The following is a 22,687-nucleotide window of genomic DNA, read 5'->3' as shown; positions in this document are numbered from 1 at the left end:
CGGGCCGCGGCGGCACGTCCGACAAAGCTTGGTGCGCACCGAAACCCAGCCGAGTCTGCATGGGTGCAAGAGCACCCGGGACATCTGTTCCCTGCCATGTCGTAATGCTTCTCTCTTGCAAGGTTGACCTCATTGAGGGTTCTTGCAGCGGGCGGCGAGACCCCTCTCTTGCGTGCCCTCTTGGACCGGTACGCGTGTGTGCCGCGTGTGCGGTGTGCTGTCCCACCAACACAGCAGCACTAGCCTCTGGGCCTCCGTGCATACAGACGGCTGCCCAATCGTCCAGCTGTAAGGGTTGGGACTTAAGGACACGCGCACGGCTTGTCCCGCACGGCTTGTCCCGCTTGACCAGGAAACCGGGCACCAATGGTGTCACAGCGAGGCCAGCAGTTGCGCCAGGTATTCCATAACATTTCCAGGTCCGCAAACATTATGCACATGGTATACCCGTGTGCGCAGACTCTGAGCAGAAACTCTGAGCAGAGAAGCAACTGTGCATGTGCGACCGAGAACACTGCATCGGTGCCCGCAGTTGGTAGAATGATTATGTTACAAGAGCACGAACATAACCGCCTTACCTGTGAGGGGTTAGGCAGCAGCAGCACAGCCTGACGCTGCATGGTGTTTTTGTTCATTTGCGAATTCGAACCGGGTGAAAATTGCAAAGCTGCTTCACCATTTCAAGCGCTTTTGACTTCTGAGCAATGGTCCAAGCATCCTCGTTCAGTATTAAAGTTCCAACAGCTTGAGACAGCGACTTGTTCAGAAAGGCCCCCCCCTATGGCAAAGTCCTTGTATAAGATGCGTTTATGGATACCATAGCTTGCAAGGGCCTCGGCTAAGCTTCCGAGGTACCTCGCGACGAAATGGCCGCGACGACCTTTGTGCAGCTTGACCCGGAGGAGCTGGTCTTCCGCGATGTCAGGCTGTCGCAGGTATGCAGGCAAACGCACAAGGAGCAGCTGGAGCGCTATGTCTCGTTACGCAATGAACCAGTCTCGACGTTGGAACCCTTGTGTACCTTGCGCAGGTATACACGCAGACCCTTCGTGTGACAAACACGCTGCGGGCCCCAGTCGAGCTGACCGTAAAGCCTGGCAGCAGCGAGCGATACACTGTAGTTCCCGGCACCATTCGACTGCGTGGAGAGGAGACGGCTGCGGTGGAGGTGCGCCTCCGTGTGCTCCGTTTTGCGCAGCGGCAGAAGGCCGTCGAACAGGGGCACCGCGACGTGTTCCACATCAAGGTGGGCTGGAACGGGGCGGCTCAAGGATAGTGTCAGGGCTGGATGGCCGAAGCGCGGGGGCTGCATCGCACGGTACATGAATGGAGCCCGGGGGCATGCAAGCACGGCATGCAAGCTTAGACCGCCATTGGGTGACATTGGCCAATCACACCGCCACGCTCCCACCTGCATGCGCAGGGCTCACACTTCGACCAGAAGTTCCATTCCACATTCTATATGATGCCAGATGGGGCGGACCAGATCGCGGGCGCTCGGGCCAGGCCCACAGGCGGTACAGCTGCAGGGGGCGCAGGCCACTCCCGGTCCCCACCGGCCTCGCCCACACGCCCACGCCGCGCGGTGACCAAGAGTGTCAGCTTTTCGGATCCCAGTAGCCCACGTGGCGGGGACCCCAGCCGCTATGCGCCGGGGCCCACAGGCAGCTCTGACACCGGTAATCGCGGCGGCTGGGGTGCACAAGGGTTGGAGGCGGGCGGTGGCGGCCAATCGCCGCCGCAGCACGTGCGCGGCGGGCTGCGGCAGGCGCTTTCGGGGCTGCGCTCGCCGCAGAAGGGGGCGGCTTTCAGCGCCATGGAGTTTGGAGCTCAGGACGTGCAGCGCGATGCGATAGACCGGGCAAATGTGGGCGGCGGTGCGTTTGCGAGTGGCGGCATTGCGCGGCTCGGCGAGCAGCTGGGCGTGAGCGCCTCCATCGACTTCGGCAAGCTGCGTGGCAAGGCCGCTGCAGGGGACTCGCAAGGCGCAGCAGCAATGGTCATGAGCGGAGCCCAGGCGCCGGGCGGCAGCAACAGTTTCAGCCTACCGTCCAGGCCACCTCGTGCTCCGTCACAGTCGCTGCCGCCTTCGCCGGGGCGTGACGATAGGACCGCACCGCTGCCTCGGCCTGCGTTGCCGTCTGTGCCTGTGCCGTACACCGGCGGCCAACAACAGCAGCAGGGCGCAACAGCTGAGCAGAACCCACACCCCTTGCTGCAGCGTGCGCGGCAGCAGCAAGCCCCTTCCTTCCAGCAGACGCGGGCCGGCCGTGACAGCTTGCCAGAGCGTGAGGCAGTGCAGCCGCTGCCTCCTTTCCGCTCGCTTGAGGACGCCCGGACAAGCCGCGACAGCGAGTCCCCTGGGCGCAGCGTCCAGGGCAACCGATACGGTGGCGCGTCCAGCAGTCCCCAGTGAGTATGGCTGGGCCATGCATGCACCGCTTCTACTGCAGGTTATGTGATTCACTAACTGATTACCTTCCACGCGTTTGTAGGCAACCTTTGCTCATTCGTCCCGTGGAGGTGCGAGACCTGCTGGGTGGTGTGGGCACCGGGCCCGGCGGCATGAGCAGGGCGGAGTGGCAGCAGCGGCGCCAGGAGGAGCAGCAGCGCTCGCAGCGGCGCGCACAACAGGACGAGGAGCAGGCTCAGCAGCTCATTGAGGCAAGTGCATATGGCATTCTCAGAGCTGCATCAAGTGACAACTTGCATTGGGCTTGAATCGTGCCAGCACGTGCATAGCGGTTGTGCATAGTGAAGCGCCATTCATTACACCTGCCCTCGCTGTCCACCTTGGCTGTGTGCAGGAGGAGACTCGCGTGTTGGGCCTGCACCTCCTCCGCGACAGCCTGGACTCCCTGGGCATGGAGGCAGACCGCCTGCGGGACCGTTCCCTCAGCCCCTCGCCGATGCCTCCCTGGCGCCGCGGTGACTCACGAACGGGCTCAGCAGCCGCTCACTCGGCCTCCGACGACGAGCTGGAGGACACTGCGGCCAGCGAGGATGCGGCGCGTGCAGCAGGTCGCGGCAGAGGCCGGGAGCCGGCGCGCAGCCGGAGCAGGAGCAGGAGTCCGGAGGCGATGCTGCTGGCGCCCCGTGACCGACTTGCAGAACTTGTGGCGCGTCGGGCGGGCATTACCAGAACCGCAGCAGCCGGCAGCGGGCAGGGCCTTGACCGCAGCGCGAGTGCGGGCGTTAGTGGCGGACGTCGTTTCACTGCGGCGCTTCTGCAGGCCTCGTCAGGGACAGACGGAGCCAGCACTGGCGCTAACACAGGCCAAGCGCAACACGCGCCGCCAGTGCAGGAGCCACAGGTGCTTCAGCAGCCAGCACCGGAGCCACCCCCGCCGGCATCGTACTTGCAATCAGGCCAGCGCCAGTATGGGCGGTTCCTCAGCGCCCAGGCAGCGCGCAGCAATGCACCAGCGCCGGCGCAGCCACCTGCTGCGCCGTCGGCGCCAACCCAACCTGGCACTTATGGCAGCAGCCGATCGGCTGTCACTATAGTAGGCTCGCCATACACTCGCATGAGTGGTGGCACTGCCGCTGCTGGGACTGCCGCAGCAACCACCGACCCCGTCAGCACCGCGGCGGCCGTGGGCAGCCGGATTGCGACCCAGTCGCCGTCACTCGCGTCGCCATATGTGCTGCATCACGCTGTGCGCGGCGCGAGTGCCAATGCTGGCGGTGGCGGAACCGGTGTTGGAGCGGCCAGCCCGGGTCACACCGACGCCCTGGAGCTGCAGCTGCAGCTGCGCGCCATGGAGCGGCAGCAGCTTTCCATGCGGCGCACCATCGAGCAGCAACAGGAGGTGCTAAAAGACAAGGAGGAGCTGCTGAAGGCGCTGCAGGCACAGCTGCAGGTGCGGGCACGGGCGGTTGTTGGCATGTCGGTTGGTGAGCGTGGCTGACCCCCAAACCATTGCATCTTCCTTCCTGCAGACGACCAGGTCACAGCTGGCGTCAACGGCGTCGCCACGAAAAGGTACCGCGCGTGCTTTTGGAAACCCTGTGACAGACACCTGGTACTTCCGCTGCTATAGACTGAAGCAAATCGCACGCCATCCTCTCACGCATCGTGGGGTTGTCTGGGAACAACGCAGACATTGCCACGGAGCAGGTGGCCGCGGAGCGCACTGCCCTTGCCAACGAGCGCTCGGCACTGGCGGCGCGACTGGCGGAGGCGGAGGCAGCGCTGCAGACCAGCCGCGAGGAGTCTGCGGCGCTGAGGCGGTTGCAGCTGGAGCTGCAGTCGCGGCACCCGGAGGTCACCCGAGCAGTGGAGGCGGCGGTGCGGAAGGAGCAGGCGCAGCAAGAGGACCGAAACCGCAAGGTGGGTGCAAGGAGGCAAAGGCCCTTGCTGCATATCGGCCTTGCACCATCACCTAGGTATGCAAAACATATTCCAGGACAGTCCTAAGCGTGCCGCTCTTGGCGGATGTGTTACCGCAGGCGCTGGAAATGCTCATGGTTAAGGACAAGCGCATTGAGGAGCTGGAGGCGCAGGTTGAAGACCTCCAGCGAGGCAGCGAGCGGCTGCGGGGCCAGGTGGCGGAGCTGCAAGAGCGGGCGCAGGCGGCAGAGGACCAGGTGTGTCTGGGGTTTCAACTTCCGGTGACTTCCAGCGTAGTGTTCGCTTGGTTACAACGGCTACTGTGTGACGGTGTGACGGTGTGTCGCTCCAACCATGCATGCAGGTGATAGCCGTGCTACGGCAAAAGGAGGCGCTGGTGGAGACCTCACAGCGGGATCGCCAGCAGGCAGACCTCATGATCGTGAGTGAACGGAAGTGTGTCAGCACCCATGCTTGGTGGCGACCACCACAAGCAAACTCCATCTTTTGCTTTTCCATGTTTATGTCCCCAGGCTGACCTGGAGGCGCGCCTGGCTGACGGCAATGACCTCGCTGTCGAGCTACTGGCAACTCAGGAGGCGCTGGCGGCGTCGGAGCACCGGGCGGCGGCGGCCGAGCAGCAGCTCGCGGCAGCTGAGCACCGCGTGATGCAGGCGGAAGCCATGGCGGCAGGCGTCGAGGCGATGCAGCGGCGGCTGTTTGACCAGCGCGACGGCCACGTCGACACCGCCCTGGCCATGGCTGAGGTAGGAACGGGCATGTGGACTACCGTATCCTTACTACCAGAATGGCTGCCGCGTTGCGACTCCATGGATGGTGCCAGGTGCTGAGACGGACGTGCCGGGGCGCTCATATGGATGCTTGTGCATGCTATGTCTGTGACGCGCAGGAGCTGCGGGCCAGGAGCGTGTCGCTGCAGGAGCACCACGCCGAGGCCATGCGGCTGCAGGCGGACGCGCACCGCCGCCAGGTAGCTGGGCAAGCCGCGCGCCTGTGGGTCCAGGTCAATTCGTACTGTGCACATGGGTTGCGCATGGTATCATGTTTGATGCGGGCATATCGTACGGGTTGCCCGATTGCGATGTGTGGAATGCCAAACACCACAGGTGGCCGAGCTCGAGTCGCGGATCTTGGAGCTGGCTGCGGAGCTGCAGACCGCCACCGACCAACACGGTAGCGGCGAGGGCGCCTCCAGGCCCCGTCCTCGCACAACAGAGTCCACTGGCACGAGCCGCCAGGCTGCTTGCCGGCATCAGCCAGGCGGCGCGCTGCTTGCGGGACAGGATGATGAGCTCCTGGATGTATCGCTCGGGGCCGGCATGGCGGCTGACCCTCGAGACCTGGTCAGCGCCATCGCATCAGGCGGCAGGCCAGCCACGGGCGCCGGCCAAGGCGGCGCCGGCGCCAGCCGTGCGGCTGGCCAGCAACGCCTCGGAGAGCTTCAGGCCGCCAACGCACGCCTGCAGGCCGAGGTGGAGGCGCTGAGGCGCCAGCTCTCGTCTACCACTGCATCCCAGAAAGGCAAGGGAAAGCAGCCATGCCACCATTATCAGGGCTACGCGTGCGTACGCTCTTTGTCTGGTCATCGCAACAATGTTTGACGTCTACTGTTGCCTTCGACCGCTCTCGTTTCTTTCGGCACACAGGCCGCGCATGGGACCAGGCTGAACTCGAGCGGCTGCGTGCGCTGGTGGCAGAACGGGACATCGAGGTGGCTGACCTGGGCTCGCAGCTACAGGTGCTGAAGGCCCGGCTAGCCGTCCACGGGGCGGCCGGTGCCGCTGGCGGCCAGGCAGGCGCAGGTGCCAGGTCGGCAAGGTCACCAGGGGCTTCGCCAGGGCCCGCGTACCGCGCCGGCGGCCGCGGTACGGCCGCGTTCCTGTCGCCGTCCCGTGAGCGCGCGGCGGCAGGTGGTGCAGGCGCTGGTAGCGGCCCGGCCGGTGGCAGAGCTCAGTCGGCTGAGCGCGAGCGCGGGGCTGTGGCTGGTGGTGGTGCAGGCAGCAGCGAGGACGCGGCTGTGATTGAGACGCTGCGCAGGCAGCTGGCCAGGAGCGACGCGGCGCTGCGGGGCGCCAAGGAGCGGCTGTCCATGGTGGAAGCCCGCGCTGCCGTTGCCCATGAGTCTGCTGGAAAGGGTGGGTGGTGGGTGGCACAAGACAGCTCGGCCGCCCTGATTGGCTCCATAGCCATTCCCCGTTGCAATGCATCGGTAGGGGATTCAGGTACGCACTACCCTGGTGCGAGTCGTGTAGAACTCTGTCAAGCAATTTACCTGGTCGGTCTCGCAACGCGCTGTCCACAGGCGAGCAGCAGCTGGAGGCTGTGCACCGCAGCATGGTGGGCTCGGCGCTGGAGCACGAGCGCCTGCAGCAGGAGCTGGAGGCGGCGCGGGGCACGGCGGCGAAGCTGAACGGGCGCATCAGCGACCTTGTGCTAGCAGAACAGGTGGGTGCGGCGGATAAGAGGAAGGGCCCAACCGCCATCATGCCAGTAATATCCTTGTGCGCATGTCCAGGTGGCACGTGCCGAGGTGGAAGCTGCCAAGGCGAAGCTTGGTCGGCTGCAGGTGGGTGGGTTGCAGGGGTATGTCCCCTAGCCCATCCAAAGGGAGGAGGTCGTAACCACTCCTGAAGTAGTGATAGCAATAGGGCATGTGCATGCGCCTTCATATCCTGGCATGTGCACCGCACCAGCAAACCCTTGCAAGCTGGCCCGACCCCTGGACACCCGCCCCTGCAGGAGCTGCACACCGCGGACGTGTCGGAGCTACGGCAGCAGCTGGAGCGGCTCACCGACCACGTGGCTGCCTCGCAGCCCGAGGTCAGTGGCCAGTGCTGCCCAGACATGCAGTGGCAAAACACATGCCAACAAAGTTGCCTGCTATCAACTTTGGTGGCAAAATATCTAACACCGTCAATCAACAATCGTAACTGCGGCACAGGTTCTACCGGTGCTGCTGGGGCCGGCCTACGCCGCCCGTGCTAGCAGCACGCCTGGTCAGGGAGCGGCTGCCAACGTCGGCGTGCAGCAGGAGCCCAGCATGTCCTCGGGGGCGATGCCCACTGCGGTTGCGGGCACTGGCCAGCCACTGGGCGGTGATGCGGTGACGCGGGAGGCGGAGCTGGAGAAGGCAGTGGACGCGGCAGAGACGGCGGTGGCGGTGATGCAGGCGCGCCTGCTGGCAGCGCTGAAGGAGGCGGCGGATGCAGCTGAGGAGGCGGGGCGCGTCCGGCGCGAGGCAGAGAGGGAGCGCGACCGCCTGGAGGCCGAGGTGCGGGGCGGCCCTTCTGTAGGCTTTGCCTTCACGTGCAGATGCATGCCTGGCGGCGGGGTTGGCTCTGCTCACCACATAGCAAGCAACAAGCAAAGTGCTACAATCGCGTCGCCGTTTCCCGTTCATGCAGGTGCGCGCTGCCCGCGAGGAGGGCTCCCTGCGCATCCGCACACTTGAGGAGTCGGTCGCCCGGCTGGGCGCCCGCGGCGGCGAGGCGTCGCAGGCGCTGGCGCGCTCGGCGGCTGAGGCGGATGCGGCGGTGCGGCGCGAGTCGCGGCTGCGCTCGGAGCTGGCACTCGCGCAGCAGGCCACGCAGCGTTCCAACACGCAGACCGCCGAGATCAGGTGGGGCTGAGTATAAGTTTGACGCCTGCATGCCATTTGGGCGCCCCGGCACGCTTGCTTCTGGTCCTGACACGTGCGCGCTCCATGTGTTGCGTGGCACAGGCTGCGGCTGAAGGAGTGCGAAGCCGCGCTGCGCGAGGCGCAGGTTTACGGCGGCCTTCTGCCCTTCCTGCACGACGTCACGGCAGGAGCCTCGCCGCCAGACACTGGCCCTGCCGGGCATCACGCAGCGCAGGCGGTCGGCGCCCGCCCGGCCGGAGGGCTGCCAGCCCCTTCGGCTGAGGGTGCCGGCAGCAGCGGTGGTGGTGCCGCCAGTGGCGCCGTGAGCTTCCACGTCCTGGATGCGCGGCTCGAGGTGAAGCTGCGGCAGCAGGCGGCGGACATCGCGCGCAAGCAGCAGGTGTGTATTGTGGGGCTTATTTTATACCGAGCTGCTCCTCGCAACAAACGTGCTGCGTATGACATGTAACAAGTATGCGCGCACCCATCTTGCTCCCCACGTGTGTGCTTTCACCAGGTCATTGCCCGTCTAGTGGATGTAGCGGAGCAGGCGCAAGGAGAGGCCGCGGCCGTCAAGGCCGAGCTCGACCGGCTCAAGCAGGTGCGTTCCTGGTGCTGTGGGGCTGCCCATCATGTGTTGCACAGCACCAAATCTTATGGCACACACTTGTTGATGGTGTGTGACTACAGGCAGCGCCCAACCCCAAGCAGCCGCTGCAGCAGCAGTATGCAGAGGTGCAGCGGCGGCTGGGAGCAATCGATGCGGAGCTGCGGGCCTGCAAGTACGTGACGCGACTGCCTGGGTCGCCTCCCAACTGCGCTTGCACGCAAACCTTATCGGCCTCTGCTACGCTAGTGTTGCGCTCATATACAAATGCTGCCACAACCGTGCGTGTCAAACCGTGCGCACACAGGGACGCCAAGGCGTCATGCGAGCTGGAGGTGGCACGACTGCAGCAGCAGCTGGCGGAGCGGGTGCGGGAGCTGGACCTGGCGGCGGAGCGACTGGCTGGCTGCGAGCGGGAGGTAGCAGCCAAGGAGGACGCTGCGGCTCGCAAGGCCATTGAGGTAATCGGGAGCCGGGGTCTCTGGGCAGCATTGCGCCATGGATGGTATGCGCCATGGGTTGATACGGTACGGTGCACTCGTGTTTGAAAGGGAAAGGGAATCAATGCATGCGGCTCGCTCCTGCGCTTTGGCACGCAGGTCCAGGGCGCAATGGGCAAGGAGGCGGCTGTGCTGGGCCGCCGGGTGGCTGAGGCGCAGCGGGCGGCGGACGACGCCGAGGCGCGGGCGCGGGAGGCTGAGGCGCAGATGGTCAACCTGAAGGCAGAGCTCACGGAGGCACGGGTGCGTAGTATGGGTGCAGCGGGTAGCAGCTTAGCATCCGCTTAGGGTGGCATAGTTGGGACGGCAGCAGTCTTGTGTCCATATGAATGCCTGGTCGCGCGTATGCGTTGTCCCTTTTTTTGCGGGTTGCAGGCCGAGCTGGCGTCTCAAGGCACAGAATTGCGCAAAGCCAAACTGCAATTTAAAAATGAGCGGCGAGCAGCCGACGAGGCGCTCCGGCAGGCCAAGCGGTGAGGCCCATAACTTCCCGCAGGAGTGTCATTCCGTGTGCTGGAACCTACCTCGTCTCCTGCTCCCTGCAGCAAACACGACCACGGACCGCGCTGTACGGCCCCAAAACCTGGGGTCCGGACTGAAACCACGCATGCTTTTGCTCCATGCAGGGCTGCGGAGCTGGCCAAGGCTGAGGCCGAGGAGCGCCGCTCCCAGCTGTCCGTCCTCATGGAGACCGTCGAGGTGCTGCAGGTACACCTTGAGTGATGACCAGTGCTGGCCTCAATCGCCTGATGCCCTTGCCCTCATTCCCCCTCGGCTGTGCACCTCATAACACGCACACCTATAATCACAAAACACATACACACACAAACTGTTTCCTGTCATTCGTTTGCCCCCGCAGGCCGGCAGCCAAGGAGAGCGTGAGCAGCGCATCGTGTCTCTGACGGCGCAGCTCACGGCTGCAGCCAACCGGGAGAGCGTGGCCGAGCAGCGAGCTCAGGCACTGCTGGTGCGTTCCGTGGCATGTTGGGCCTGAGCCCCTCGAAGTCGAGCACTTGACGCGCGCCCTCATGTCAATGCTGTGCGTCTCTCTATTCCGGAAGGGAGCCCTTACACTCATGCAACCCTGAACCCAACACACGTGTGTTCCGCACCCCATGTCCGGCCGACACGACCTGCACCCCATGGCTGGACCCCTGCAGGCCGACGCGGACGCCAGCAGCTCCGCGGTGCATCAGCTGCAGGGTGAGGTGGCGGACCTGGAGCAGCAGGCGGCGCGGCTGGAGCAGGAGCTGGCCGCCGCCGCCTCCAGCCGCCTCACACTGGAGGGCGAGCTGGCGGCCGCGCGCGCTGACGTGCGGTCCAGGTGGGTAGGTGCGCCGACTGCCGGTGACAACACTTGACGATGCTCGACAGCTTTGGGCAGGCGACACCGATGTTGCATTGGACCCTGTAACTTAGGACGCTGTCGTTTGCGCCACATCAGGGATGCCGAGGCGCTGCGCGGCGCCCGCGAGCTGGATGACCGCCAGGCGCGTCTGGACCGGGTGGAGGGCGAGCTGGAGGCGGTGCGGCGGGCGCTCAACGACTGCTCGGCGAGGCACACCGAGCAGCTGGCCAGGTGCGGGGTGCCGGGCCTCAGTGTTTGTGCTGGGTGGTTTGGGGTATGAGCAAGGGGCGGGGCGCAACACCGCGGGTTCAGGCCTATGCGCGATGGAGCCGATGTTGCTCACAAGGCGTGCTGTGTGTACGCTTGGTGATGGTTTGATGGATTGCAGGGAGCGTGAGGAGGCAGCGGCGGCAGTGCGGCAGGCTCGGGCCGAGAGCAGCGGCGTAGCAGTTGGCCATGCCCAGTCAGCTCGGCTTGAGAAGTTCCAGGTATGTACTACCGGTAGTCTGCCCAATGCGCAGTTGAGTTGCTTCGTGTTACGGCGGCAGTGTGACAGGACATACGCACGTCATGCAGGCGTCACTGGACGAGGTGGTAGCATGGATTGAGTCCCGCGTGCCGCCGGCGCCCGCCGCCGAGAGCACTGCCGCTGGCGGCCCGCTGGCTGTGGAGCCCAGTGCCCCGGCGAGTTGCTGGGTGGTCGCCACACTGCAGCGCCTCAAGGTAAGCTCTGCATTGCGGCTGTTGCTATACCGTACGTACCGCACCGCCGGTCTTCATCCATGGCCTTCAGCCGTACCCGCGCCTGGCCGCCTCGCAGATGCTGGCGCTGGAGTCGGAGCGCTCCTTCCTGGGCGCCGCTACCGACGCCCGCGTGTACCGACAGGAGAGCCGTTGGGCGTGGGGGCGTGTGAAGCGACTGCAGTCGGCGCTGGAGCAGCGCACCGGCGAGTGGCAGGTGGCACAGGTGGGTCAAAACGCCAACAGCAGCCACCACCAGAGATACAGAGAGCAGCCACGCTAGAGCATAGTGCAGCAATTGGCACGTTGCGCTTCGACAATACCTCCAGTGGGCCGCCGTTTGATGCATAACAGCGGTTCGACGGTTGTTTTGGACCTTCTTACTTCGTCACGGCTAACGCTGCATTGGCGACCACCACCACAACACTCCGGCTCCGCAGGCGCGGGTACAGATGCTGGAGCGTTGCGTGTCCCGGCGCAGCGAGGAGGCGGCCATGCACGCTCTGGAGGTGGTGGCGCTGCAGGACCGTCAGCTGGGCGCGCTGCAGGAGCGGCTCACCGCGACCATGGGCAAGCTAGTCGTCGCCACGTCCCAGGTCCGTTGGACGCTGACACATGCCGCATTTCGACGCTGTTGGCATCACGGCGCCCAGCAAGCAGTATGCTAGCCTGCACGCACTGACGACCAGTAACTGCCATGTGTCCACACTTTGTAGGCTGCGGGCGCGGAGGCGGCAATGACGGCGGCGCGCGCCACCATCGCCGCTCTGCAGCGGCAGCTGACGGCGGGTGGCGCGGAACGCAAGGAGCTGGCGGCGCGGCTGGCGGCGGCGGAAATGGAGTCCTCAGGCTGTGCTGAGGTGGGCGCTGACTTGGTCGCCTGCAGACCTTTGCGTTGCCCTAGCTGGACACAATTGCTGTTGTGAATACCTGTTCTTCTTCACAGGTGTGTGTAGCCGCAAGGCAAATGTGTGTCCGTGGTGTGTTTGTTATGCAGGCGCTGCAACTGGGTGCCGAGGCGGCCCTGGCGCAGCGGGACCTGGCGCTGCGGCAGTACTGGGACGCGCAGGTGTCGTCGCTGCTGGCGCGGCCCGAGGTCAAGGACAAAGTGATGGCGCTGGCCAGAGAGGTGCGGCACGGCGGGAACACGGTATTGCACCCCTCGCTTTGCACAATGATGCCAGACTGTGGGATGGCTTTTGGGGGATAGGCAGCACGGCCCACGTGCGCCTTGGACACGGCTGGAATTCGGCTGATTTTGCTCTGCAGGTGTGCGCCCTCAAGCTATCAGAGTCACAGCTGCAGGCGGCACTGGCCGCAGCCCGGCACCGAGGCGATGCAGCGCAGCAGCTGGCAGCAGCTCGGGCGGCGTCCCTGCGCGCAGCTGAGGACTCCGTGGAACACTTGGCGCAGCAACAGGTGTGGCGTGCAATCAAGCATTACCCAATCATCACGGTTGTAACCTTGCAGGGGCGTGTTACGTGCAATGCCTCCAGTCGGCTAAACGCTGATGTTGGCTGAGGTTTCCCGCCTTGCCTGGTGTTCATGCTCCTGGTGCCCTGCAGCTGGCGGCGGTGTCCAGCACCCCGACAGGCGCAGAGGGCGGGGCCGCAAACCAGCCGCTGTCGGCCCTGACCGCTGGCGGTGCTGCCGCCAGTGGCCTGAGCCTGGAGGTCGCTCGGCTGTCCGCGCAGCTGGTGGCGCAGACGCACGAGATGTTCCGGCTGCAGGAGTCGGAGCTGCGCGCAAAGCAGGTGAGCAAGGCATCTTCCGATTGTGGTCAGCTGCATACACCCAGACAGCCCCGCCTCTCTCGCGACTGCCTGCACTTACGGGTAATTTGCCGGTTGTCCCTTTCAAGCTTCCTTTCTTTTCGACATGCGCCTCCGTGCAGGCCCACGAGCGCCGCGAGTCTGACCTGCAGGAGCTGCAGGCGCAGGTGGCGGCGTCGGAGCTGCTGCTGTCGCAGGTCCGCGCGGAGAGCTCGGCGGCGCTGCTGGCGCTGCGCGAGCAGCTGAGCGAGGCGCACGAGCAGGACCGCGAGCTGCTGATGCGCGAGCTGCGGGAGCTGCAGGTGGGCCCCATGGAGGGTTGGCGTTGACGCCTGGCGCGCGGGACTGGGCGTTGTTGCAAGCTACGTCTGTTTGGATGTGGATTCGGAGTGCGTTGACTGTGATGGGACAACGTTCTAATATTCTCTTCCGTGCAGGCACGCCTGGTGGCTACACACAACTTGGCCGCCAAAGGTAAGCTGTTATCTTTCCCGGATGCGACATGTGTGTGCGCGGTGTCCCCTTCTAGACATGTTCCAGCACGGCATGCAAGCTCGCCTGCACCATTGCCTGAACAGATGTTGAGGCGGTGGAGCAGCGCATTGCGGAGGCGGCCCAGGCTGCAGACGCGGCTGTGGAGCAGCGCGTGTCCGCGGCGCTGCAGGGCCAGGTGGACGCCACGCAGCTGCAAGAGGTGGCCGCGCGGGCAGCGAAGGCGGAGCGCGAGGCGGCGCACCTCGCCGCGCAGGTTGAGGCACTCCAGGTGCGCCCTGCGACGGAGCGTCGTAGCTGTTTGACCCCTGTGCTGCGCTGGGGCCCGCAGTTCGCCTGACTTGCCTCGCCCAATCCTCCCCACATCTTCCGTATGCCGTTGCATGTGCAGGAGGCTCTGACGCAGGCTCAGGCTCAGGTGGGAGAGCTGGAAGACGTCCGCGACGTGACCGGTGCGGCAGTGGCATCCCTCGAGGCCACACTCGCTCGCATCGAGAAGGCGGCGGCGGACACCGCCGCTGCGCCTGGCCGCGGCCGCCAGTTGGGTGGCTCCGTCGGCGGCGCGCGGCGTGTGCCGGTTGGCGGCGCCGCAACGCCGGGAGGTGACGGCCAGCAGGCTCAGCCTCAGGGCTTTGCGGGGCTGTCTCGTGAGCTGGTGCGGGCCAAGCTGACCGAGGCGGAGGCGCTGCGCAAGATGCGGGCGGTGGCCAGGTGAGTAGAGCTAGCGATGGCGGCGTGGGACAGTGTGAACACTTTCGCAAACTGCGTGTCCACGCACTGCGTGTTTGCAGGAACGAGGTGGAGCTGCGGCAGAAGCTCATGCAGCGCGATGAGCGCATCACCGAGCTCAAGGAGCAGCTGGCGGCCAAGTGCCAGGCGTATGAGGAGATGCGGCGGCGCTCGGCGCTCATGGAGCTGCCCGAAGCCAGCAGGCAGGCGGCAGCAGGTCCCGGTGCTGGAGCTGGGGCCGGGGTGGCGGCCGGCAGCGCGCGCGGCGCGGCTTTCCGGAGCCGTTCACCTTCGCCCATCAGGGTGGGTCGATTCCTTGCTTGGGCTCTTGAACTACGGCTTCTTACGCTGAAGTTATGACTGACTTTGCTCGCCGCTTGGCTTGTGTGCAGGGTGGCGGACCAGGCGTGCCGTCATCGCGCCCTGGGACGGCCGCTGGCAGGCGTGCGCCAGGCGAGCATGCCGCGCCCCCTGCGGATGCGGCCGCAGTCGCCGCCGGGGCCGCTGCGGATGCGGAGCACCTGGCGGCGCAGGTGTCACAGCTGCGGCTGGAGCTGGCGCGGCGGCAGGCCGAGATCGACCGCCTGCACGGTACGGAACGAGGAGCTGCATGCTTGTTGGTGAAGGGCGGGGAGTTAGTGAGGTTACGGTAGAAACAAGTAATGGAACGGTACGCGGGTCTATGTGCTCCTGCTGTGTGGTTGTGTGCAGGGGCGCTGGCGGAGGCTCACGCCGCTGTGGCCATACCCGTCACTGAGCCTCCGGCGCCATCAAGGCCTCCCACTGCTCCGCCGCCAGCACGGCACAGCGGCGGACACGGCAACCCGGCCGCGCTCGATCGCCTCAAGGTGCGCTGAAATCACTTGACGTTGAAAACCATGCTACAAGCGTTCATTCATGACTAAAACAATCACTATCTGAGCCTGTTCTCTGGCTGCAATCGCAGGATCAGCTGGCATCTGCTAATGCAGAGCTGGCGGCCGCCCTCAGCTCCGCCAACGGCCTGCTGCGGCGCATCGGCTCCGCGCCGCCCGCCATGTCCTCAGCCGCCAGGCGCGGGGGCAGCCCTGCCCGCGGCCGCGCCCCTGCGGGTGGTGCTGCCTGCACCGACGTTGACAGCGTGACTTCGGGCTCGTGGCCCGATTCTCAGCTCTCGCCTGGTGCTCTGAGTGCGGCCATGGACCGGCTAACACAGGCCGTGCAGTCGGCGCTGCTTGGTGCTGCTGACCCATCCAGTGCGCTACGCCGCCGTGGTGGAGCGGTCTCCCCAACGCGCGGCAGCGCCGCTCAGGCTGAGGAGCTGGCACGGGCGCAGCAGGAGCGCGCTGCGGCGGAGCGCCAGCGTGACGAGCTGGCCAGTCGCTGCAGCCGCATGGAGCGAGAGCTGGAGGCGTTCCGCGCGCGCGTGGCGATGCTGCAGACCGCAGCTCGACCTGCCGCTACCACATCTGCAACAGCAGCCTCTGCGGCTGGCAGTGCGCCGGCGGCGGCTGCGGCGGCGCTTGAGAAGAGCGTGGCTGCGCTGCACGCCATGTGTGACCGCGTGCAGCGGGCGGTTAGCTCGTCCACGGGCCCTGTGGACGCGTCGACTGTGCAGCAGGTGCGGCAGTGCGCGCTTAGCAGGGACCGCTGTGACACAGTGTCCCCACGCTGCAATTCCAGGGCAGCCCCAGTCGTATGTGATTAGCGTTCCTCGCTGAACTCACCATTGCAACTGCTGTTGTCGCTATCTCAGGCGATGCACGCGCTGTCCAGCGAGCTGGGAGACATGGAGTCCGCGCTGGCACAGCTGCGCACGGTCATGGACGGCGCCCATTCGGGGCCTCCCGCCGCCGCTCCAGCCGCCGCCGCTGCAGTTTCCGGGCAGTTGGCGGCTCCTGCTGGGGCAGGCAGTCGGCGTCGCATTGAGCCGCTGCCGGTGAGCCTCTTCGCCTCTCTGGCCGCCGTAGCGGCCGGAGGCAGCGGCGAGGGCGCGCGGGGAAGCGTTGCAGATGCTGGCACTGCGGGGCAACAGGCAGTAGACTCGTCGACCACACCCGCGAGGTTTACGCTGGCTGCGGCCGAGCACACCCCGGCCACAACGTCCAGCTGGGCGACCGCCACGCCTGGCACGGCGCTGCACACGGGTCTGCCAATGCCGCAGACAGCTGGACCGGCGCCAGCTGCCGTGGACACCGCCGCCATGACGACAGCCCTTGGTGAGTCAAAGACTCTAACGTATCGCACAGACGTACGGAACAGTGCTGAGATTGCATGTGAGCCCTGTCTGTGGGGAGCCCTGTCACGGCCACAGGCACCGACATGTCTGTGTTCTTCTACTGTCATCCCGCAGCTGCAGCGCAGTCCCAGGCAGCCGCAATGAGCACGGCTGCGGCGCAGCAGAAGGCGCGCGCCGACAAATGGAAACAGCGCAGCAAGGAGCTGGGGGCGCAGCTGTCGCTTCTGACCGCCTCGGCCTCCGCCCGTGAGGCCGCGGCGTCGGAGCGCAACCTGGTTTCCGGCCAGCATGCAGAGCAAGAGCTGGGCTGGTGCCGTGCTGAGATTGCCAAGTAAGCTTGTGGTGCATGGCGCCGGTCGTTGTGAGGCGCGCTGGGCATACACTTTCTGTTACCCTCAATGTTCCGTGGCGCAACAGCAACAAGTCATTGCGCCTTTGTGGTTCTCTGGTGGGACGCCCGTAGACTGCAGGCGGCGCTGTCGGGGGCCGAGGCGGCGCGCAAGCAGCTGGAGGCTGGCCAGGGCGCTGGCGGCAGCAGCGAGCTGCGCGCCGCCCTGGCCCGGGCGGCGGAGGCGGCTGCCCGCGCGGCCACGCTGCAACGGCAGCTTGAGACAAAGCGGGCGCAGGCAGCCGCAGCAGTCGCCTCGCAGCGCGAGGAGGTGGCGGTGCTCAAGGTGCGTGATTGTTGCCAGCTGGTGTTCTGGTGGCTGCATTGGCCGCAGGGGTTCGTTCACATGCAGTGAATGGTTTGGATTGGATAATAACAGTGCGGTCTGCTCATTTTGCAGGCTCTGGTGGCGCAAGAGAAGGGCGAGCGTGCCCGGCTGCTGGTGTCGCTGCGTGAGAGCCACACCAATGCGCAGCAGGCGGGAGACTCGGAGGCTAAGCTCCGCAATGAGGCCCTCGAGGTGCGGCACGTTGCCACTGTAAACGCTCTGTCTCCCGTCTTACGCCCTGAGTTCCTCATCACTTCCTCGTCTATACGGCATTTTCTCCAAATCCTTCTCTCTTGCAAGCGCTGGACTTAACTTCATGCATACGGCTGTGCGATGGGTGCGCGCAGGCGCACTCCGCAGCTGCATCCGCGCGCGCCACTGCGGAGCGGCGGGAGGAGCGGGCGTCCGCCTGGCGCGACGAGGCCAGCACGCTACGACAGCAGCTGCAGCAGGCCGAGCGGGTGAGAGCTGACAGACATACGGTACGCAGTGCCTCCTCACAGTGCCAAACACGCCGAAGCAAGGCACCGGCACAACATACCATGCTGTGATGATACCGTACACGTTTGCACGGCATGACGCCCGGGTCGTTGTGAACCATACTGAACACCTACGACAGGCTCGTGCCCAGCTGCTCTCGGGCCTGGAGATGCGCCTGGCGGGAGCGGAGCGGCGGGCGACAGAAGCAGCGGCCGCGGCTGCCGCCCGCATCGAGGAGCTTGTCGCCAAGCTGGCGGCGGCACAGGCGGAGGCGGCTGCAGCACCGGTGGCGTTCGAGACGCGCCTGCGTGACATGGAGGCTCAGCTGGCGGAGATGCAGGTGCGCGGCTACCGCCACCGCCCGAGAACGCGTGCGCCTCACCTTCCCAATGTGTTGCAGCGCATCGTGACCTGTACACGTCTTCGACGTGCGCCCCTAAATGGCACCTCCGCAGGTACAGAGCGCTGCGGCGCAGCAGGCTGCGCAGAGCAGCGTGCAGGCAAGTCGGTGGGGCGCCCTGACGCGCGTGGTCCGCTACCAGGCCGCAGTCAAGTCGCTGCAGGCGGAGCTGACCAGCCGCCATGCCGAGTGGGAGCGCGAGCGGGCGGGCCTGCAGGGCGCGGCGGAGACCGCGGTGCGGCGTGCGGAGACACTGCTTGCCGAGCTGACGGACCTACGACAGCAGGTGCTTCGTGCGACTGCGGTGCTCGGTGTCATGGGGCTGCGCTTGTGTGCAATCTGGTATAGCGAGGTGGGCGCCACGCAGCAAACCAGGAGTAATGGGTGGCTCTCTGACGCTGGCCTATGCGCACGTCTCGCGGTGCGCAGGTGTCGGAGCTCAAGTCGGCCACGAATGCGGACCGTCAGGAGCTGACCTCGCGGCATGTGGCGCATGTCCAGGTGCGGCTGCGTGCGCATGCCCAGGACGCCATAAGTGGAATTTAGTGCTTCCGCTATGTCATGCCCGCCAGCCTTGATCCAATGCCTTAATCCCCCATCTGGCCCTAATTTGCATGCATGCACACAGGAGATGCAGCAGCGCATGGAGCAGGAGCGGCGTGCCATGGTGGAGGAGGCGGACGCGCGCGTGGAAGCCGCGGCCGCCGCCACGGAGGCCGCGGCGCAGCAGGCGGCGGGCGTGCGGCTGGGCGCGCTGGAGGCGGAGTACCGGGGCCGGCTGGCGGCGTTGGAGGCGGAGCGGGCGGGGCTCAGCCGCGAGTTGGAAATGGTGCAGGCACAGTTCAGGTGGGCAGGGCTCCGGACACGCAGCTGGTCAGGGTGGGCAGGGTTGCAAGGGTTGGGAGGTAGGGTACAGGGGATGGTCGTTGGGGATGGGTACTACAAGGAGAAGTCCATGGTTCATAAAGCCAGGATGGCGGGCACGTCAACACGTAACCTAGTCGCGCTTGCTTCGTCCGCCATGCAGCCAGTACCAAAGCCAGAAGGCGGCGGAGGTGGCGGCGCTGGAGCAACGCGTCCGCGGCTACATTGATTCGGGTGCAGCGCCGGCAGCAGGCGGTAGCCGGCGTGCGGCCAAGCGTGCCCATGGTGTGGATGCAGGCAGCGATGAGGACGCGTCAGCTGCGGGCTACAACAGCTCCTCCTTGCGACCTGCTTTCGGCGGGGGCGGAGGCTACCGTGGCGCAGGCAACAGAGCATTGCGCCGCCAGCGGGGCGCGGGCAGCAGGGCCGCCGCTCGCACAGGCCGCAGGGGCGTGGCCGGGGCCGCCGGCAGCGCAGCTGCCGGTGTCGCGGCGGCCGTGCTGGTGCCGACCATGCTCCAGCACATAACGGTGCAGCCCATAGGAGCCCATCCCGCGGGACCGGGTGGGGCTGGGGCGCCGCTGCCGCAGCAGCCCACGCAACTGGCGCCGTCGCAGCTGGTGGCCCTGGCGCGTGGCACAGAGGCGCTATCAGCGGCGCAGCGCGAGGTGGCGTTTGAGCGGTCGCTGCGCTGCCGTGCGGAGGCGCAGGCGGGGCTGCTGCGTGGCGCCATGGCCCGACTGCGCGCCAAGCTGCGCACCGCGACTGAGGAGCTGGCGACGGCCCGCGCGGACGCCATCTCACCTGTGAGTTGCGAGGCAGCAGTAGAGCAGCTTTCGGCTTTCCGCGTCTTTACTATTGCGATCGGGCAACCGCACGGGCATACCGTCAAACCCTGGCATCATGCTTTGTCCCACTCCCCGGGCCGTCCTCCCCTGCACCGCCTGACAGGACGAGCACCGGCAGCTGCAGACCGACCTCAGCGTGTGCCGCGAGCAGCTTAAGAGCTGCAGGGCAGAGAGCGCCCGCCGCCAGAAGGCGCTCACAGTACTGCAGGGTCTGGTGTCGCAGGACGGTGCCGCGGCCGCTGCAGGCGCCAGCGCTGCCGGCATTGGTGCCGCCGCGCCCACGGCCTCTTCCGCAGCGCGCTTGCGCGCTGCTGCTGGCGGTCTCGCGTCTGCGGCGTCGCCATTGCCCCTGCCGCCACGCGTCGCACCCGTTGCCAACCTTGGTGTCAGCTTTCCCCTGCCTCCTGGCTTCGATGCTTTTGATGGCATGGCGTTTGGGTTGGGTGGAGGTCCAGCAGGCGGAGACTCTGACCCGCTTCCGGCGGCGCTTGAGGCTGCGGCGGCAGGCGCGCGGGCCACAGCTGTGGCGCTTGAAGCGGAGCGAGGAGCGCGTGCGGCGCTGGAGGCGAAGCTGCGAGAGACAAAAGCTGCCCTGGACCGCAAGACCATCCTGCACAAGTGAGTTGACTGCCGTCACGAGTGCCGGTGCGGGCCACCCCGTGGTCGGTTGGCTTGCATCTAGACTGCACTGCGTTATGTCGTATGGCTGCAGGGAGGCCAAGCGGCGCATGGAGGAGCTGGAGGCCGCGGCCTCGCAGCGAACCACTGCCGCAGCCGCCGACAGCGGCGCCGAGGCCCGCGCCAAGAGCCTGGCCGCCACCCTGGCTCGCAAGGAGGCTCTGGTGCGGGAGCTGCGGGAGAAGCTGGAGGCAGCTGCGGCGGCAGTGGAGCGCGGGGACGCGGCGGCGGCGGCGGGCGGCGAAGAGCTGGAGGGGGCGCGCAAGGCCGCGTCGCGGATGAAGGCCGACCTGGCCAAGCGGGAGGCAGCGCTGCGGGGCGCCACCCTGGAGCTGGAAAAGGTGGGGCGGCGGGGCGATGGGGCGGAGCAACTTTTGCTTGTGGGATGGTGTCGCACAGGTGCCACGGATCGAAGCCACCATGCGTGTCGTTTGATTTTGATAGGACTGGGCTTCACAGCATGTGTTTGTCGGCATGCTTCTGTTTGATTGCGCACACAGGAACGCAAGATGCTGGCCGCAGCCACCAAGCAGCTGGATGAGGGCTCTCGGCGAGAGGCGGCAGCGCGGCGGCAGGCCGCCTCCGCAGCAGCCGCGCTGCGCCGGCGCGCGGGCGAGATGCTGGAGGGCCTGCGCGGCCTGGCGCGAGTGCTGCTGCAGGCGGTGGCAGCCATGGATGTGGCAGCAGACCGCCTGCGGCAGCACCGGCCCGCGCAAGGGACGCCCGCCTTACGGCCGGCTGTAGCTGCCGCTGGCGGTGGCGGCGGCAGCAGCCGAGGTGGCGGCACTCGTAGTAGCAGCAGCGGCAGCGCTGCGGCGGGCGGCGAGGCGATGTCGGCTGCGGACATCTCTCAGCTGACCAGCCTCTCGCTAGACGACGTCCGGCACCTGCTGGGGCCCGAGGCGCCGCCGCCCGGCTTCGGGCTCACAGGCGGCGCCGGTGCCGCCGCGGAGGAGGGGGCGCTGCTGGCGCAGCCGCACCCGCTGTCCAACGGCAGCGGCGCCAGCGGCGCAGCGGTGGCGGCGTCGCTGGAGGCGGCACAGCGTGTGGGTGACCTGCTCGCAGTGCTGGAGGTGGCGATGGCTACGGCGGCGGACGCGGCGGCGGACGTGCCAGCAAGCCCGACGTCAGCTGCTGCGGCGGCCTCATCAGGAGCAGGGTACGGCAGGGATGGGGAGCTGATACGGGACCAGATGCTGGCTGCAGTCGCCGCTGCGGCCGACCCTGCCGCGACGGCGTTCCTGCGCGGTCGCGGCAGCGCAACGGCGACGGCGGCAAGTGGCGGGGGAGGCAGGGCGGGGGCGAGGGCTGGGGCAGAGGCGGAGCTGTGGGATGGAGGCACGCTGCAGGCGCTTGTGAGCAAGGCGCAGGAGGCGGCGCAACGCGCTGAGGGGACGCTGGCAGTGGCGCTGTGGCGCACCGGCGCACTGTGAGGCAGTGAGCAGAGGGTGAGGATTCCTGCAGAGGCGTGCATGCTCGTGGTGCCTGCTGCACGCATGCGGTGGCAAAGAAACCGGTTGATTGTAGATTATGCTTTAAGGAAACGAAATGCGCATGCCGTATTGTTGGTCATGTCACAGGTCAAGGGCCCTTGACTCACTGGCCGTGGTGGCTGAGTTCTGTAACCGTTTCAACTACCCTCCGCTGTCAGCCATGTCTTAGCCACTGTCTGGTGGCAGCTGAATGCGTACGGGCTCGTAGAACCCCATGTTGTAACGCCGTGTCATGGCCGTCATGCATTATGGTGGTAGTACATTTCCGCGAACCGGTGAGCATGTTTCCTGTGGGATTGCTGCACCACAACTCACTACTGGCGCGAACCGTAACCGGAAGTTATCAACCCCAAGGTCAGTCCTGCCAAACACTATGCCATTATCGACGTCTCAGCTAACGCTGTACCATGCGATCAACCGCCGGGCATGGCACCATGTAGCTGTGTGCCACTGCCCCGCTAGGAGTTTAACCGGCGGAGGTGTGGTGATGTGCCCAAGCCCCAGCAACACGCGCACGGCCGCTGTGCTCACCGCCATCGCTTTCGACCGCTGACGTCTAACAGCTTCCCTGGACTTGACTGCGTTCCCCACTTCCCCCGCACTCTCACGGCGCCGCCGAATGTTGGTTTTGCGGGTAGGAAGTGCGGGCCTGTGAGGCAAAGGGCCGGCACATGCTCCGTCTTGTCAAGCGCCTGCTCACATCTGTAGCTCTGTATTAAAGCTCACAACTCATTCACTGCAGGAGACCGTCCGGGAGTGCAGAAGAAAGCACGTGGCGCCATGGCCTACGGGGCAGGGGCGCGCTTCGTAACAGGGCAACCCCTGCTT

At 66.2% G+C, this 22,687-nt stretch overlaps 1 protein-coding gene across 1 annotated transcript; it reads left to right on the top strand.

Annotated features, from left to right (window-relative positions):
* Positions 1–449: 449 nt before the first annotated feature.
* CHLRE_16g676981v5 (uncharacterized protein) lies at positions 450–22,003 on the top strand. Its single transcript, XM_043071315.1, has 57 exons — positions 450–935; positions 1,031–1,246; positions 1,424–2,412; positions 2,496–2,664; positions 2,808–3,863; positions 3,943–3,985; positions 4,104–4,333; positions 4,453–4,590; positions 4,698–4,775; positions 4,867–5,100; positions 5,244–5,324; positions 5,461–5,893; positions 6,001–6,489; positions 6,657–6,799; positions 6,870–6,920; positions 7,094–7,174; positions 7,296–7,625; positions 7,759–7,973; positions 8,076–8,373; positions 8,491–8,574; positions 8,664–8,755; positions 8,888–9,041; positions 9,180–9,323; positions 9,456–9,553; positions 9,707–9,788; positions 9,940–10,047; positions 10,241–10,404; positions 10,525–10,659; positions 10,817–10,916; positions 11,005–11,151; positions 11,249–11,395; positions 11,610–11,765; positions 11,886–12,029; positions 12,167–12,298; positions 12,439–12,588; positions 12,735–12,923; positions 13,064–13,243; positions 13,379–13,415; positions 13,520–13,704; positions 13,825–14,144; positions 14,225–14,465; positions 14,555–14,753; positions 14,874–15,010; positions 15,109–15,762; positions 15,898–16,360; positions 16,495–16,711; positions 16,844–17,054; positions 17,169–17,288; positions 17,444–17,557; positions 17,716–17,916; positions 18,032–18,262; positions 18,406–18,477; positions 18,605–18,822; positions 19,004–19,646; positions 19,792–20,306; positions 20,401–20,707; positions 20,867–22,003. The coding sequence occupies exons 1-57, from the start codon at positions 867–869 to the stop codon at positions 21,797–21,799; spliced, it is 13,767 nt and encodes a 4,588-aa protein (XP_042916212.1). The 5' UTR covers positions 450–866; the 3' UTR covers positions 21,800–22,003.
* Positions 22,004–22,687: the final 684 nt, after the last annotated feature.

This window comes from Chlamydomonas reinhardtii, chromosome 16 (genome assembly GCF_000002595.2).
Source record: "Chlamydomonas reinhardtii strain CC-503 cw92 mt+ chromosome 16, whole genome shotgun sequence".
NCBI classification, from domain to species: Eukaryota; Viridiplantae; Chlorophyta; class Chlorophyceae; order Chlamydomonadales; family Chlamydomonadaceae; genus Chlamydomonas; species Chlamydomonas reinhardtii.
The sequence above is the reverse complement of the archived record's forward strand: the minus strand, read 5'-3'. Positions and strand labels throughout refer to the sequence as shown.